This window comes from Podarcis cretensis, assembly GCF_951804945.1.
Source record: "Podarcis cretensis genome assembly, chromosome: 12".
Lineage (NCBI taxonomy): Eukaryota > Metazoa > Chordata > Lepidosauria > Squamata > Lacertidae > Podarcis > Podarcis cretensis.
The window spans coordinates 5417168-5434438 of record NC_137181.1 but is presented as its reverse complement, the minus strand read 5'-3'; the positions used below and the strand labels follow the sequence as shown (position 1 = coordinate 5434438).

The window sequence follows — 17271 nt, the reverse complement described above, 5'->3', positions numbered from 1 at the left end:
GTGGATAAGGTGTTGTGGCAGTCCTGCCCCTCCATCGTTACACTGTAATTCGCAGCGCCACCTGTCTGTGGCCAAGTGAACTTCAGCGTGACGACACCCTTACATGCTTGTTATACTTACAGATAGGTAGCCGTGTTGGTCTGCCATAGTCAAAACAAAATAAAAAAATTCCTTCCAGTAGCACCTTAAAGACCAACTAAGTTAGTTCTTGGTATGAGCTTTCGTGTGCATGCACACGAAAGCTCATACCAAGAACTAACTTAGTTGGTCTTTAAGGTGCTACTGGAAGGAATTTTTTTATGCTTGTTATACGTTACGATTAGATTGATCGATATAGATATAGATCACAAAATGTATACAGCTAGTTTACATTGTGACCTGCCCTGAGATCTTGAGTTGAATGGCGGTAAATAAATCTTAATGATGATGATGATCCTTCCAACTCTATTTATTTATTTTATTTTTTAATCTATATACCACCCTTCATCTGAAAATCTCAAGGCAGTTCACAAGATAAAAAATACAGGACAAAAGCCACAATTCTGTGAGTCTATGATTCCAGCAAAATCGGCTTAGAGGGCCGTGTTGTAGGACTGTAGATCCACTCACCAAGAGTGGCCAAAACATGGCGAAGTTCGGCTCCCATGACCTTGCCGTTCCCTTCCTTGTCGAAAACCCGCAGGCCTTCCACGAAATCCTCGTAGGTCCCAGTGTCTTTGGCTTTGGAGATGTGCTGGAGCATGGGCAGGAAGGTGTCGAAGTCTAACATCTTGTTGTTCATTTCTGGACAAAGAGGAAATCAGGTTAGAGCTGGCCATCCGTTTAGCATGCAAGTTAAGGATGCAAACAATAAGGAACAAGGGGAACACACAAAATATAACATGAAGGCTCTGAGATCTAAGAGAGTCTGTGTACTGGTCCAGTAAACGCTTCCGCTGCGCAACCAGCAACAGTTCTCTTTGCAGAGCATTAATTAAGTCCAGTGCAGAGATTCTTGATGCAGTACAAGCTTCAGAGTCTCAGCAGCAAAGAAATAATGACACAGGGAAGCCTGTCTTTCCAAAGACAGGTTTATTACAGAAAGGTAACAGAAACACCTCCGGAGCTTTCAGACATTTTTGCTTCACGCCCCAAACAGGCAGAGAAAACAAACACTCTTTATATAATGAGCAACTTAACAACTTAACGAGCTTGACTACTTAAAGTCACATGACATTGCTAACTTGCCAGCGTCTAAGGTTTCACACCCTAACAAGATCATGGTAAGGGATACATCGCCGCCGCCAACGTCTTATTTTATTATTTATACCCCGCCCATCTGGCTGGGTTTCCCCAGCCCCTCTGGGAAGCTCCCAACAGAATATTAAAAGCACGATAACACATCAAACATTAAAAACTTCCCTAAGCAGGGCTGCCTTCAGATGTCTTCTAAAAGTCTGGTAGTTGCTTTTCTCTTTGACATCTGACCGGAGGGCGTTCCACAGGGCGGGCGCCACCACAGAGAAGGCCCTCTGTCTGGTTCCCTGTAACCTCACTTCTCCCAGGGAGGGAACTACCAGAAGGCCCTCAGAGTTGGACCTCAGTGCATAACTGAAAACTTTTCCCTTTTTTAAGGGAAATTCCCTTATTCCGAATAGGATTCCTCGCAAGAAAAGGAAAAAGTTGACAGCTATGCCTCAGTGTCCAGGTGTTCCACAGGGCAAGCGCCACCACCGAGAAGGCCCTCTGCCTGGTTCCCTGTAACCTCACTCATCTCAGGGAGGGAACCACCAGAAGGCCCTTGGAGCTGGACCTCAGTGTCCGGGCAGAACGATGGGGGTGGAGACGCTCCTGCAGGTATACTGGGCCAAGGCCATTTAGGGCTTTCAACGTCAGCACCAACACTTTGAATTGTGCTCGGAAACGTACTGGGAGCCAATGAAGGTCTTTCAGGACTGGTGTTACACATAGATGGTGTGTGATGGAATAAAATGTCAGAGTGAGACCCCTCCTCAATAACCTGTAGCTCATTGGCACCAACACTCCTAAGACAGATCTAGAAGTGAAACCTGTCCGGTGAAGTTGCCGTCACGAAAACAGGACAAGAAGTCTCTCACCATCAGGTTTGGGCCGGCCGAGGACCTTGAGAACTTCCGCCTGGGTGGGATTTGTCCCGCAAGCCCTCAAGACGTCTCCACACTGTGCGTACGTGATTTTCCCTTCCCCTTTCGGGGTCCGGTCGAAGAGCATGAAGACTTCCTTGAATTCTGTATAGGAGAGGGGGAAACACACAAAATGCTAGGGAGAGATGGCTCAGGAAGGCAGGCGGGAAGAAAGTAAGGGAAAGGCAACAAGGAATAGATGTGACTGTGGAAAAAGTTGTTTATGAAAAAGACAAGCCTTCATTAGCATTATTATTTTCATGGGATCCTGACCCCCTGTGTTTTGCTTTGGTTTTTATTTTTATTTTTATGAACTTCGCTGTTGATCTGGATATCAGAGATGTTTACATTCCATCTCCTGTGGACATCTTGGAGGAACTGCAACAGAGAAAGAACCAGGTCAGGAGGCTAGGAAAAATCGGAAATTGCTCAGAAACCCATGTCAGAGATTGACCTCTGAGGCTTTCCAGGGCAGGACAGCAGTCCTCAGTGCAAAATAAAAATATGAAAACACTACAAGCACATCCCACTTTGTCTCTAACATCTCTATAATTAAATAGGCATTGTGGGCATCTATGGCAATGAGGGTTCATTAGCTAACGGCTAGTGAGGTGGCGCTGTGGGTTAAACCACAGAGCCTAGGACTTGCCGATCAGAAGGTCGGCGGTTCGAATCCACGCGACGGGGTGAGCTCCCGTTGCTCGGTCCCTGCTCCTGCCAACCTAGCAGTTTGAAAGCACGTCAAAGTGCAAGTAGGTAAATAGGTACCAATCCGGCAGGAAGGTAAACAGAGTTTACATGCACTGCTTTGGTTCGCCAGAAGTGGCTTAGTCATGCTGGCAACATGACCCAGAAGCTATACGCCGACTCCCTCGGCCAATAAAGCGAGATGAGCGCCGCAACCCCAGAGTCAGCCACAACTGGACCTAATGGTCAGGGGTCCCTTTACCTTTACCTAGTGAGGTGGTCTGTCTGTGTCCGGGTTTTATCACTTCATGCCACAAGATTTCTGAATGTCCCCCCGCCAAAAAAAAATCAGCGCACATAGAAATGTAGCACATAAGAGTAAAGGGTTCAAGCTAGCCTTCGCCTTCCTTGCTACTTTTTTTAATGCAGGGCATGATTCATAGCAGAAGTTTTTGAGAGGCTGCATGTTCACTCTGAAGTGGTACGGAGGGCAGATCATCTGGGAACCTGGATGGAATTCTAGGTTGGGCTTACAGGATTGGAGGTTCCTGACCTCGTATGCCAGTTGGTTAGAGCATGGTACTGACACAGTGGAACCTCGGGTTGAGGATGTAATCTGTGACGGAGGCACGTCCACAACCCACAGCATTCATATCCTGAAGCACTGCGTCTGCGCAGGCAGGATTTGGCGCTTCTGCGCATACGCGAGTGACGAAACCCGGAAGTACCATATTTTTCGCTCTATAGGACGCACTTTTCCCCTTCCAAAAATTAAGGGGAAATGTGTGTGCGTCCTATGGAGCGAATGCAGGCTCCTTGGCTCCAGCGATAGCAACACGAAGCCTCCGAAGCGCAGAGGGAGAGCTCCCCCCACACTCCAGAGGCTTCGCTTTGCTTTCCCTGAAAGGCAGCTATCCGCAAGCCTTCAGAGTGCAGCAGGAGTTCTCGCTGTGCTCCGAAGGCTTGCGGATAGCCGCCTGAAGCCCCCAGAGCGAGAGGGGTCGGTGCACACCAATCCCTCTTGCTCTCCAGGCTTTGCTTAGCTGGAGAGGCGCTGTACAGTTTTCCCTCTCTGCGCAGCACCCCTCCAGTGAAGCGGGAGAAGAAATGGAAGGGCTGTGTAGAGAGGGAGAGAATTTTTTTTTCTGTTCTCCCCCTCCTACGGTCCGGTGCGTCCTATAGGGCGAAAAATATTGTAACCCATTCTGGTCCACAACCCTTAAACACGTAACCTGAAGCATCCGTAAATGACGTATGACTGTAATGCCAAAATTGTTGTTATTGTTACTACTACTACTACTACTACTACTACAGTCGTACCTCGGGTTACAGATGCTGCGGGTTGTGTGATTTCAGGTTGCGCACTGTGCCGAACCCGGAAGTACCGGAATGGGTTGCTTCCGGGTTTCAGCGCTTGCGCATGCGCAGAAGTGCTAAATTGCACTTTGCGCATACACAGAAGTGTTGAATTGCAACACATTGATGAAGAAGAAGAGTTTGGATTTGATATCCCGCCTTTCACTCCCCTTCAGGAGTCTCAAAGCGGCTAACATTCTCCTTTCCCTTCCTCCCCCACAACAAATACTCTGTGAGGTGAGTGGGGCTGAGAGACTTCACAGAAGTGTGACTGGCCCAAGGTCACCCAGCAGCTGCATGGGGAGGAGCGGAGACGCGAACCCGGTTCCCCAGATTACGAGACTACCGCTCTTAACCACTACACCACACTGGCGCTGCGGGTTGCGGACTCTGCGGGTTGCAAATGTGCTTCCCGCATGCATCACGTTCGCAACCCGAGCATCCACTGTATTAGTATTTATAAGCTGTTTGTCCCCTTCGTGGATCACTGCCTTGCCGTGGCGAAGGGGCTTGAATAACTCAGAGAAGCTATGAACTATGCCATGCAGGGCACCCAAGATGCACAGGTCATAGTGGAGAGTTTTGACCAAACGTGATCGACCTGGAGCAGGAACCAGCAAGCCACTCCAGTATCCCTGCCAAGAAAACTCCATGGACAAAGACAACAGGCATATAAAAGTTATGACGCTGGAAGATGAGCCCCTCAGGTCGGAAGGCATCAAACATGCTACTGAGGAAGAGCGGAGGACAAGTACAAGTAGATTCAGAGCTGATGAAGCAGCTGGGCCAAAGCTGAAAGGACACTCAGTTTGAGAGCTGGACCATAAAGAAGGCTGATCGCCAAAGAATGGATGCTTTTGAATTATGGTGCTGGAGGAGACTCTTGAGAGTCCCATGGACTGCAAGAAGATCAAATGTATCCATTCTTAAGGAAATCAGCCCTGAGTGCTCACTGGAAGGACAGATCCTGAAGCTGAGGCTCCAATACTTTGGCCACCTCATGAGAAGAGAAGACTCTCTGGAAAAGACCCTGATGCTGGGAAAGGGGGTCATGAAGAGTCGGACATCACTAAACGACTAAACAACAACAACAACAACAAAGGTGTTTGTAGAGCCATCTCCCAGCACACCATAAAACCCGCTGAATAACTTTGGGTTCATTATTGGGCGGTTGGGTTTGTTTTGTTTCGAAGGTTAGCCTACTTCACAAGATTGTTGCACAGACAGAAAGAGTGGGTGAATAGAGAAACAAAAGGACTCGAAGCTCATTCTAACAGCTCAGTTGCCTGGAGCGTGGTGCTGGTAATGCCAAGGTTATGGGGTTGGATTCCCTTAAGGGACAGATGTATATTCCTGCACTGCAGGGGATTGGACTAGATGATCGCCAGGGTCCCCTATGATTCTATGGCCTACTGCTGTCTAGAGATGGGGGAGAAATCCTAATTCACACTCCCTGAAACAAAATACGATTAGCTTGCAGCTGCTGCTCTTTGTTAATTGCTACTCACTGCTGTGCCTTGAATTTCTTTTGGAGGGGTATTATGTTACAGATTTATACTTTAATCATATGTTTTGGTAAACCATCCCATGGCTTGTGCAAAGGGGCAGTCTATGAATCGCCTCTAATTCAAGTTTCCCCAACCCGGCACTTTCCAAACGACTACAGCTCCGAGCCAGTTTGCACTGAGGGAACAAAAGCAGGAACTGAAGCAGGGCTGTCCTTTGAAACCTGCCCTTTCCCAAATTTTGTGATGCAATTTTCCAATCCAAACTGTGTGTCTAAAATTCGAATGTAAATGTGTGTGCAAAAATGCATATATATTATTGTACTATTGTATTGTATTGTATTATTGTATTTTAATATTCTGATGGAAGTCACCCAGAGTGGCTGGGGAAACCCAGCCAGATGGGTGGGATATAAATATATTATTGTTGTTGTTGTTGTTTAGTCGTGTCCAACTCTTTGTGACCCCATGGCACTTCTGTCTTCCACTGCCTCCCGCAGTTTGGTTAAACTCATGCTGGTAGCTTCGAGAACACTGTCCATCCATTTCATCCTCTGTCGTCCCCTTCTCCTTGTGCCCTCCATCTTTCCCAACATCAGGGTCTTTTCCAGGGACTCTTCTCTTCTCCTGAGGGGGCCAAAGTCTTGGAGCCTCAGCTTCAGGATCTGTCCTTCCCGTGAGCACTCAGGGCTGATTTCCTTCAGAATGGAGAGGTTTGATCTTCTTGCAGTCCATGGGACTCTCAAGAGTCTCCTCCAGCACCAGAATTCAAAAGCATCAATTCTTCGTCGATCAGCTTTCTTTATGGTCCAGCTTTCACTTCCATACATCACTACTGGGAAAATAATAATCCATTATTATTATTATTATTATTATTATTTGAAAAGTGTGCATTCAAATGCACATAATGATGAAAGTAAGCCCAAACGCACTGTTTGTTGGAATAGCTTTGTGTGTTAGGTGAAACTGCATGCAGGAATATTGGGAGAAATGCAAACTAAGATGCTGATAAAAATTTTATGAGAGCCTCTTTGTAAAAAAATCAGAAATCAATGATGAAATGCAATGAACTCAACTTAGCCTGGAAAAAATGAGGAACTGAAAGCAAAAATTGACAGGCCCTCTCATCACGATGCGTGTTGAAGATCTATTTTTTGATGTGTTTTGCGTCTTGAAATCTGTTCAGCAAGCATCTGCTTGACATCTGTTGAAAGCTTTTCCTGTCTATTTTTTCACATGCAAAATACGCATTTCAAATTCATTTCTGCTGAGATGAAATGCAACGTATCGTTTTGCTGATAGCTTGACAGACAAGGCTTAAACTGCAGAGTGTGTGTGTGGCAGCAATGATTTTTCTTCCTTTCCTGACATTTTCCCCACAGTATTTTGCACAGCCCTGGCTTACACTCACAGAACCAGTGTGGTGTAGTGGTTAAGAGCGGTAGACTCGTAATCTGGGGAACCGGGTTCGCTTCCCCGCTCCTCCACATGCAGCTGCTGGGTGACCTTGGGCCAGTCACACTTCTTTGAAGTCTCTCAGCCCCACTCACCTCACAGAGTGTTTGTTGTGGGGGAGGAAGGGAAAGGAGAATGTTAGCCACTTTGAGACTCCTTAGGGTAGTGATAAAGCGGGATATCAAATCCAAACTCTTCTTCTTCTTCTTAATGGACTTCCCTTGCAGCCACTAAGGTCATCATGCTGAAAGACTTGACGAACACCATTGTGGTGTAATCCTACTCAATACGAGACCCTCGTTGGCTGGGATCACCTATCTGACTGCTCCAAGAAAGAGAAAGGAATAGCAGCTGGGGGCCAGTGGGAGAATGATGCACAACAGCCGCCACCACCAATTGAAACAGGGACAAATCGTAGAATCGTAATAATAATAATAATATTTTATTTATACCCTGCCCTTCTCGGTTCAGAAAACCAGGCTCAGGTTGGCTAATAACAAATTTAAAACACTTAATTGATGCAACAGAAAAACAATTAAAGGTAAAGGGACCCCTGACCATTAGGTCCAGTCATGGCCAACTCTGGGGTTGCGGTGCTCATCTCGCTTTATTGGCCGACGGAGCCGGCGTACAGCTTCCGGGTCATGTGGCCAGCATGACTCAGCTGCTTCTGGCGAACCAGAGCAGCGCACGGAAACTCCGTTTACCTTCCTGCCGGAGTGGTACCTATTTATCTACTTGTACTTTTGACGTGCTTTCGAACTGCTAGGTTGGCAGGAGCAGGGACCGAGCAACGGGAGCTCACCCCGGCGCGGGGATTCGAACCGCTGACCTTCTGATCAGCAAGTCCTAGGCTCTGTGGTTTAACCCACAGCGCCACCCATGTCCCCACTAATAAATCTACAACACTTAAAATACAAATCCGGGGACATTAAATGAAATCCGGGGACATTCCCGGGACGGATTTTGTCCAGGGACAGATTTGTAGATCTGGGGACTGTCCCCAGGAAAACAGGGACATCTGGTAACCATACCATACAGCTCAATGTTGTCTATCCTGCTTGGCTGCATGGGAGATTTTAAAGCAGAGGTTGGGTGGCCATCTGTCATGGAGGCTTCAGCTGAGATTCCTGAATTGTAGGAGGTTGAATGAGATAACCCTTGGAATCCCTCCCAACTCTTCAATTCAATGATTCTGTGATTTCTACCCACCACAATTGCCATTTTGACCCTGAAATCGCAACACCAGACTCTTTGATCCAGCCTCCCTCTCAGAGTTTGCCCAGTGAAAGCTTCTATTCTCACCCTGTTGTCTGCAAAGAATCCCGGATGCAAGGCCTGTTATTTCATTTTTTTAACAAGGGAACACGATGGCAGCAGCGGCGGCAGCTCCCACTCTGTGGCAGCTGAACAAACATGGAAACTTTTCAAAAGAATAATAATGAAAAATAAAAATATCAGCCTCTTCTTCTGCTTTCTCTTGGGCCTATCATTATCTAAACTCCTCGTCAGCAGGATCCACTGGGTTCACGGAGGAGCCATTGAGAAAAAGCTCTGGCTTTGCTGACCAGAGACAGTGGGATTGGGGTTGTGGGGAACGGCTTCCCAAGAGAGGGAGAAAAGGCTTCGGGAAGGCAATCTGGGTCAAATCCCCCGGAAGCCCCAGAGCAATGATCATATCCAGTTTGTCTCGCCTAGAGAGCTGGACCATAAAGAAGGCTGACTGCCGTAGAATGGATGCTTTTGAATTCTGGTGCTGGAGGAAACTCTTGAGAGTCCCATGGGCTGCAAGAAGATCAAACCTCTCCATTCTGAAGGAAATCAGCCCTGAGTGCTCACTGGAAGGACAGATCCTGAAGCTGAGGCTCCAAGACTTTGGCCACCTCAGGAGAAGAGAAGACTCCCTGGAAAAGACCCTGATGTTGGGAAAGATGGAGGGCGCAAGGAGAAGGGGACGACAGAGGACGAGATGGTGGGGCAGTGTTCTCGAAGCTACCAGCATGAGTCTGACCAAACTGTGGGAGGCAGTGGAAGACAGGAGTGCCTGGCGTGCTCTGGTCCAGGGGGTCACAAAGAGTCGGACACGACTAAATGACTAAACAACAACAACAACAACCAGTTGTTGGAAGCCACAGGAGGGAAGAGTGGCTCTTCAGCTTAAATCCTGCTTGCATGTTCCCCAAAGGCATTTGCTTGACCACTGTGGGAACAGGATACTGGGATAAAGCGGTCCTTGGCCTGTGGGAAACGCACAAGCAGGACACGAATTGAAGATCCTTCTCCTTTCCCGTGGCTTCTGATGTGTTAAGCACATTTGCCACATGCCAGACCACCCCTGTTATGTACAGCTTTCCTCCCCAGCGTTTGACAGCCCAAACAACAACCTCATCTGTTTCCATACGCTCTTTAGATTAAAATATTTTGGCTCCCCCCCCCTCGCCCCTTTGCAAAATCTGGCATGGGTGTGTCGCAAGGATGCAGCTCCTCTCAAAAGACTCCTGTTTTCGTTCTCCTGTTTTTGGCTCGTTGCAAAGGCAGACCTTCTGTGCAGGAGAGGTCTCTCAATGACCAATAGGCATGAAGGGTCTGTAAACGAAGCCTGATGAGGAATAGTTGAAGGAATTGGGTATGTTCAGCCTGGAGAAGAGGCAACTGAGCGGAGATATAAGAGCCATCTTCAAATATCGCAAAGGCTGTCTCATGGAAGATGGAGCAAACATCTCTATGATTCTATGATGCGCGCGCTCTCTCTGAAATAACTGTTAATGTTGCTTCAGAGAACAGGTAAATTTGTGAAAGACAGAAAAGTTACTAACCTTCAAGCTGTTCATTGCTGAATTCAACCTGAAAGCAAAGAGAGAGAGAGAGATTATTCACTATGATGATTCTCCCTGATGTCCCATGACACTGACAAGGCTGACACTTTTTGGTGCGCTCATTTTGTTTCTCTTACTTGAAATGAGTGCTGTGCTGCTTATGCATTAACGACCCCCAGGCTGCGCACCTGGTCCTTCAGGGGCACAGTTACCCCATTCAGGAGCAGGGAGTCCTCCACACCTGCCCGCCTCCTTTCCCCCCAAAACAGTACTTCTGTCTCGTCAGGATTCAGCCTCAATCTGTCCACCACCATCCATCCTCCAACCACCTCCAGACACTCACACAGGATTAAAATGCAGGGGCTAAAATGAAGGCTCTTGAAATATACTTGGAGTCGAGAGTGGATTTCATTCTCTTTATTCAGCTCATAGTGGAGAGGAGGAATGGAAGTTCCCCCAGAATGTCTGCCTTATATACATTATTTACACAATGGGCCCCACGTGATTGGCTATTTCCAGGATTCACCTGTAGGCCAATCAGGTTGCAGATTCCCTTCTACCTGAAGCTGGATTGGGTGGCTCCTGTGGACCAATCAACTGCTTCATTCTGGATCCTATTGTTCTAGGACCAATCAGACTGCTGCATTCTGGATGATATTGTTCTAGGACCAATCAGACTGCCGCATTCTGGATCCTATTGTTCTAGGACCAATCAGACTGCTGCCTTTTGGATCCTATTCAACTCAGTACATGACAGGGCTGCAACCAATATTTCCTTTTTAATGCCTTGTAACCGGTGGGGGTTTTTGGCATTTGTAATAAACTGTGGAAGGGCCCAAACTATGCCTCTTTCCTGCACTGAATATCTTGTTCCATTATCTCAGTGGATGGAGGCAATAAGCTCAACTTTGGAAAAGGAGTTGAGGACTCCACTCTTCAGGGATTTTGACACAAAGGCAGCATGTTTGCACGCCCAGGCACACACACAAAGAAAACCTCGTCCCATAAAGACACCACAGTCTCCGCTGTGCCTCATTATCCTAAAAGGGAACAGAGACCTTGTAAAGTGTGTCCTCAAACCCTTAAATCTTGCTCCGGGGGTCTTGTGTAATGTTTATTTGTCTCAGCAGTTTAAGCAGGTTTCCTCAGGAGGTGGAGTTTTAATTTCATTTTACAAACAGCAGCAGGTTTTATATTTTTTTTACAAACAATACTCAGGAGAAATGCGGTTCCTTTTGCTAGGACGATTTCCTGGCACAACACCAAGCGAAGAGAATGGGACCCTGGCGTTCCCAAATGTTCCTGGTGCTATTGCAACATGTTTTTGGGAGTCTAATGAGGACTGGCACCTTGAGCGTGTGGTTGTCTGTCTTGTTCCTTTGACTCCTAAACTGAGTTGATGCAAAGCCTCCATCCTTTGATTGAGAACATGCCTCCATCCTCTTCCACAGCCTGGCGGGAATTAGTGCAAAGCACTGGCAAAGGAGAGGTGCAGACTTTTCAGAGAAATGACATGGTCTTTTGGCAAGTGCCACAGCCAAAAATATAAAGCATTTCACAGACTGGATGTCCCCCCTGCTAATGGACTTCAGAAACATGATTTCAGATTCCATGCCCTCCCTCATTTCTCTGATGAAAATAGGGATGTCCCATTCCATAATGAAAATTTTACTATTTATACCCCACCCACCCTACTGGGCACTCTGGGCAGCTTCCAACATACCGTATTTTTCGCTCTATAAGACGCACTTTTCCCCTACTGAAAAGTAAGGGGAAATGTGTGTGCGTCTTATGGAGAGAATGCAGGCTGCACAGTTATCCCTGAATCCAGGAGAGGGAGAGGGATTGGTGCGCACCGATCCCTCTTCTAGATTCAGGGATAGCCGCGCGAAGCCTCTTCAGGGCAACGGGAGGAATGCTGCATGGTGATCCCTCTTGCTGTTCTGACTTCGCTTCACTGGCTTCACTTTCCCTCTCTGCGCATCACCCCTACAGCAAAGCGGCGGAAGAAATGGAGCCCCTTCTCCCACTGCGCCACTATGCGATTTCTGTTCTCATCCTGAAGCAAAGTTCTTAACACGAGGTACTATTTCCGGGTTAGCGGAGTCTGTAACATGAAGCATCTGTAACCTGAAGCATCTATAGCCCGAGGTACCACTGTAGTGATGTATGGAAGTGAGAGCTGGACCATCAAGAAGGCTGATCGCCGAAGAATGGATGCTTTTGAATTCTGGTGCTGGAGGAGACTCTTGGGAGTCCCATGGACTGCAAGAAGATCAAACCTCTCCATTCTGAAGGAAATCAGCCCTGAGGGCTCACTGGAAGGACAGATCCTGAAGCTGAGGCTCCAAGACTTTGGCCACCTCATGAGAAGAGAAGACTCCCTGGAAAAGACCCTGATGTTGGGAAAGATGGAGGGCACAAGGAGAAGGGGACGACGGAGGACGAGATGGTGGGACAGTCTTCTCAAAGCTACCAGCATGAGTTTGACCAAACTGCGGGAGGCAGTGGAAGACAGGAGTGCCTGGCGTGCTCCGGTCCAGGGGGTCACAAAGAGGCGGACATGACTAAACGACTAAACAACAACACCCCGCTTATCTGGCGGAGCTTCCCCAGCCACTCTGGGCATCTCACAACAGAAAATTAAAAACATGAGTAAACGACTAAACAACAACAACAATCTAGCTCAATATTGCCTGCAGCCTTCCAGGGTTTCAGGCCGGGGGTCTCTCCTAGCCCTACGTGAAGATGCCCTAGAGGGCTGAAACACTATCCTTGTAGGCAGAAACCCTTTCCTGGCAGGAAGATGCAGCGGCGGAAGAATAATTTCTCTCTGCCGTCCTTTCCTCAGCCTGACAGCTGCAAAAGGCGATGGGAATTGAGCCAGGAAAAAGCATGCTCACCGCTCACTGTCCTCCTTCCTTTTACGTTCGCAAACAACTGGTTCTATTTTGGACAGTGACAAAGGGTGAGCTCAACAGGAGCCAGGTAAACGGGAGAGGAGGCAGGCGCAGTTGTCCAGCTATTAAAAGCCTGATGGATCATCCCTATTCCCTCTACCTCTGCCCTTCTCAAGCCCAGGCAAAGAACAGACTGTGCTCATCGCATGAAATAAAAGCAAGAGGCAGAGCGCAGTGAGAAACCCCAAAACCCTCACTTATTATTGCTTTATATGTTTGTTGCACAATCACGGGACAACTCAACTCTGTATTAGTTAGAATCACTGTACGCAGCATTTTTTCAAAATAATGTAAGAAAGGGGCATGTAGATGTGAAATGTGGGGAGATCTGCCTTGGTAGCTCAGTTGGTAGAGCATGAGACTCGTAATCTTCGGATTATGGGTTTGAGGCCCATGTTGGGCAAAAGATTTCTGCATTGCAGGAATGACACTTGTTGTCCCTTCTGATACTACAATTCAATGATTCTCTGATAACAGAAAGGAAAGGATTAGGGTGAAGTTAATCAATGAAAGGGACGCGGGTGGCACTGTGGGTTAAACCACAGAGCCTAGGACTTGCCGATCAGAAGGTCAGCGGTTCGTATCCCCGCGACGGGGTGAGCTCCCATTGCTCGGTCCCTGCTCCTGCCAACCTAGCAGTTTGAAAGCACATCAAAGTGCAAGTAGATAAATAGGTACCACTCCAGTGGGAAGGGAAACAGCGTTTCCGTGCGTTGCTCTGGTTCGCCAGAAGCAGCTTAGTCATGCTGGCCACATGACCCAGAAGCTATATGCCGGCTCCCTCGGCTAATAAAGCGAGATGAGCGCCGCAACCCCAGAGTCGGTCACAACTGGACCAGGGGTCCCTTTACCCTTTACCTTTTTTACTCAATGAAACAGACATACATTTAATGTGCAAACTTCACAACCGTCCCTCGCTGAGGTCCCCAAAGGAACGGGGCGTTGTTCTTAAAAGTCTGAGATGACTTAACCATGTAAACAAACCACCGTTGCTGCTCTTTGTGGGCAGGAAATGGCCGTCTTTAATATTTTCTTTCTCATCAAATTTAGAAACACAGAATACAGACGATCCTTTTTACTGCGAGAACGTTAAAGGGACCTGCAGGATGAGGCCAAGAGCCCATTAGGGCACGTTGAATTTCCAACTTTCAAATTCCAAACATGAGGGTTGCTAAAATGTTGGCACATGACTTGGGAATCCAAGAGACATTTTGGTTAAATTAATATAGTTTAGTTTTGCTTGGTAAGTAAAATGGGTGTGAAATTGCATAGAAACCATTCAAAGTGATTTCTAAGTACTTGCAGATTGTGTGTGTGTGTGTGTGTGTGTGTGTGTGTGTGTGAGAGAGAGAGAGAGAGAGAGAGAGAGAGAGAGAGAGAGAGAGAGAGAGATATTAGCATTACCTGATATTTTCGGAAGGTAAAATTAAAATTCTTTAGTTTTTCAAAAGCCGTCTTTCATCAAAGGCAGACTGACTTACGGAGATAAACATTGTGCAGTCACAACAATAATAGCAGATTCCTCGCACCCCAAAACATATTTCAAAGACTGCTCGCTGTAGAAATTTGCAAAAGTTCACCTCTGAAAATGACACACCCTAATGGCCTCTTAGCACCCTGTTCTCCCAGCAGCCTGCGGGAAACCTGCAAGCAAAATTCGAACACAGGACCAACTCTCCCTACCAGTAATTCCTGCTATTCAATAACCCGACACGGCCAAAATGGCTCAAAATGTATGCAGAGAGAGAAATCCGCAACCATTTGCCTCCACTATGTCAGCGGGGTGGTAATTGCATAGTGAGTTCCTGCCCTCTCCCAGTGGAAATAAAGATACATGACACAATTATTAAGGTTAATGAGCTAAATAAGGCCACAACTTTATTGGTTACAGGTGATGAGTAGTTTTGGCTTAGGCACTGGTCCTAACCGACTATATCCGGCTTCAGCCCATCCGCTAGAAGTCCGGGAAGGGTTAACCACCAGTAGGAAGAGTCCTGCCGATGCACATCAACTAGGAACTACCCCGGGGTCACCGATAGGAATTTCCTGGGAATTTCCATCTGAATTATCCTGGGTGGATTCTGGGTGTTTGTGTGTGTGTTGTTGTTTTTTTGGGGGGGTGCTATTAAACATTTTTTTCAATTCATTATAAATCATTTCCCAATACTCTTTTACCCTTTTACAGGCTTGAGATCCTTAATCTTAAGGAAAGGAACAGATAAGAACATAAGTAGAACTCTGCTGGATGAGGCCAATGGCCTGTCTTGCCCAGCATCCTGCTCTCACAACAGCCAATCAGGATTCGAACACAAGACCACATCTCCTCTGCTGTGCTTTCCAGCAACTGCCTCCAGCTGTGGAAGCAGAGCAGAGGCAGCACAACTAGGAGGCGTCCGTAATCCTCATCTGCATGAATTTGTATCATCTTCTTTTTTCTTTTTTTATAAATATTTTTATTGAGCTCTTTTTCATATGACCAAAAACAAACAAAAAAACGAATACATCTTCTTTTAAAGCCATCTAAGTGGGTGGCCATCATTGCCTCCTGTTGGAGGGAGTTTCACAGTTTAACTACCGTATATTTCACTCCATAAGGCGCACTTTTTTCTTCCTAAAAAGTAAGGGGAGATGTCTGCGTCTTATGGAGCAAATGTGTGGTCCCTGGAGCTGAATTGCCCAGGGGCAAAAAACAGATCATACTTTTGTTTTTGAAAGAGGGAACTGGGTGTTGAAACAAAGCCGCTGATCGGCAAGTGATTGGGGAGAGAGATAAGGGATGCTAGAGATAAAGGAGGCTGCCTGGGAGGGGGGAGGTAAAGATAGCGAACTTGCAAGGAGAGGAGACAGGAAGACTAGAGAAATTAGAAGAAAAGGAGGAGCAAAAAACTGCTCCAGCTAAGGAAAAGTCACTAAGGCAAACAAGAGGGAAGGGAGTGTTGAAGGGAAGCAGCTGATCGGTGGGATTGGAAGAGAGATAAGGGACCCTAGTGGAGGCTGCCTGAGAGGGGGAGGTAAAAGCCCATGGATCCTCAGGATTTTTGCATTGGGTCACCCCAAATTCACCATCAGGTCACAGAGCATGTCCATGGCTACAGCCTGAACCAAAAAAATCACGCACCCACTGTTTTGTGGGGCCTCAATGGCACAAAAACGTGGTTACAAAGCTTGGATCCACATGGATCCTCAGGATTTTTGCATTGGGTAACCCCACATTCACCATCAGATCACATAGCATGTCCATGGCTACAGCCTGCACCACAAAAATCATACATCCACTGTTTCATTCAGAATAATTTTTTTTCTTGTTTTCCTCCTCTAAAAACTAGGAGCGTCTTATGGTCAGGTGCATCTTATGGAGCAAAAAATACAGTATGTGCTGCATTGATTTACCTGCTCTTGGTGTCGTACTCCATTCTCTGAGTGGTGGAAGAAGCTTCTTGGGCACCTGGGACGGCGTGCCCAGGGGCGGGGCGAACCACCCATAGGGGCAGGGCACCCATAGGGACAGAACAGGGCACTCGGTGCCCATAGGGGTGGGACGGAACAGGGCACTCGGTGCCAATAGGGGTGGGATGGGATGGGGAGTGTGGTGCCCATAGGGACAGCACAGCATAGTGCCCATATGGACGGGGCGTGCCGCAAGGCCTCAGCCGCCCTACAGCTGGGTGGTGAGGCAGCAGACAGACAGCGTGGAGCCTGTGGGCACTGAGACACATGGTTCATGCGCACTGGAGGCCCCATGGTGAATACCGCCCAGCATTTTGTCACCCCGTCAGGGGGACACCTGGGACAAACCGCCCCTCCTAACTACCCCACCAGATTTGCTCTGCCTAGCGAAGTACAGACATCATCCAGTATCACACCAGCACTGTGCAAACTTGAGAAGCTCGGAGCCACAGATGTGGGCTGCCAAGTTGAGACGGGTCAAGCCTTCATAACCTAGAAGAGTTTGGACTTGATATCCCGCCTTTCACTCCCCTTAAGGTAAAGGTAAAGGGACCCCTGACCATTAGGTCCAGTCGTGGCAGACTCTGGGGTTGCGGCGCTCATCTCGCTTTATTGGCCGAGGGAGCCAATTACTTCAACTTCCTAAGCAGCTGGGTACGCTTTCCTAAACAAGAATGCTTTTAGCAGGTGTCTGAAAAGAGTCTAGCAAAGGCATGTGCTTTATTGCAATAAGCGGGGAGTTCCAAAGTGCAGCTGCTGCCACGCTAAGCAATACACTACAGTTATTATGCGGAACCTATAGCAGTGCTTGAAACCACTGAAAGGGAGGTTTAATTTATTGTGATTTCATCATGTTCTGTATTATCTGAAATGGAAAACATTGATTTAAAAAGCAGGACTGCAA

At 47.4% G+C, this 17271-nt stretch overlaps 1 protein-coding gene across 2 annotated transcripts in view; it reads right to left on the bottom strand.

Annotated features, from left to right (window-relative positions):
- Nucleotides 1-17271, bottom strand: part of MYL3 (myosin light chain 3) — a 61065-nt gene that overhangs the window by 12008 nt on the left and 31786 nt on the right. For both annotated transcript variants that reach the window (XM_079947080.1, XM_079947079.1), the window contains exons 3-5: nucleotides 9961-9988; nucleotides 2097-2246; nucleotides 610-783 (exon numbers count right to left, since the gene is read on the bottom strand). In XM_079947080.1, the coding sequence (XP_079803206.1) occupies nucleotides 610-783; nucleotides 2097-2246; nucleotides 9961-9988 (352 nt within the window). The remainder of the gene's footprint in view (nucleotides 1-609; nucleotides 784-2096; nucleotides 2247-9960; nucleotides 9989-17271) is intronic.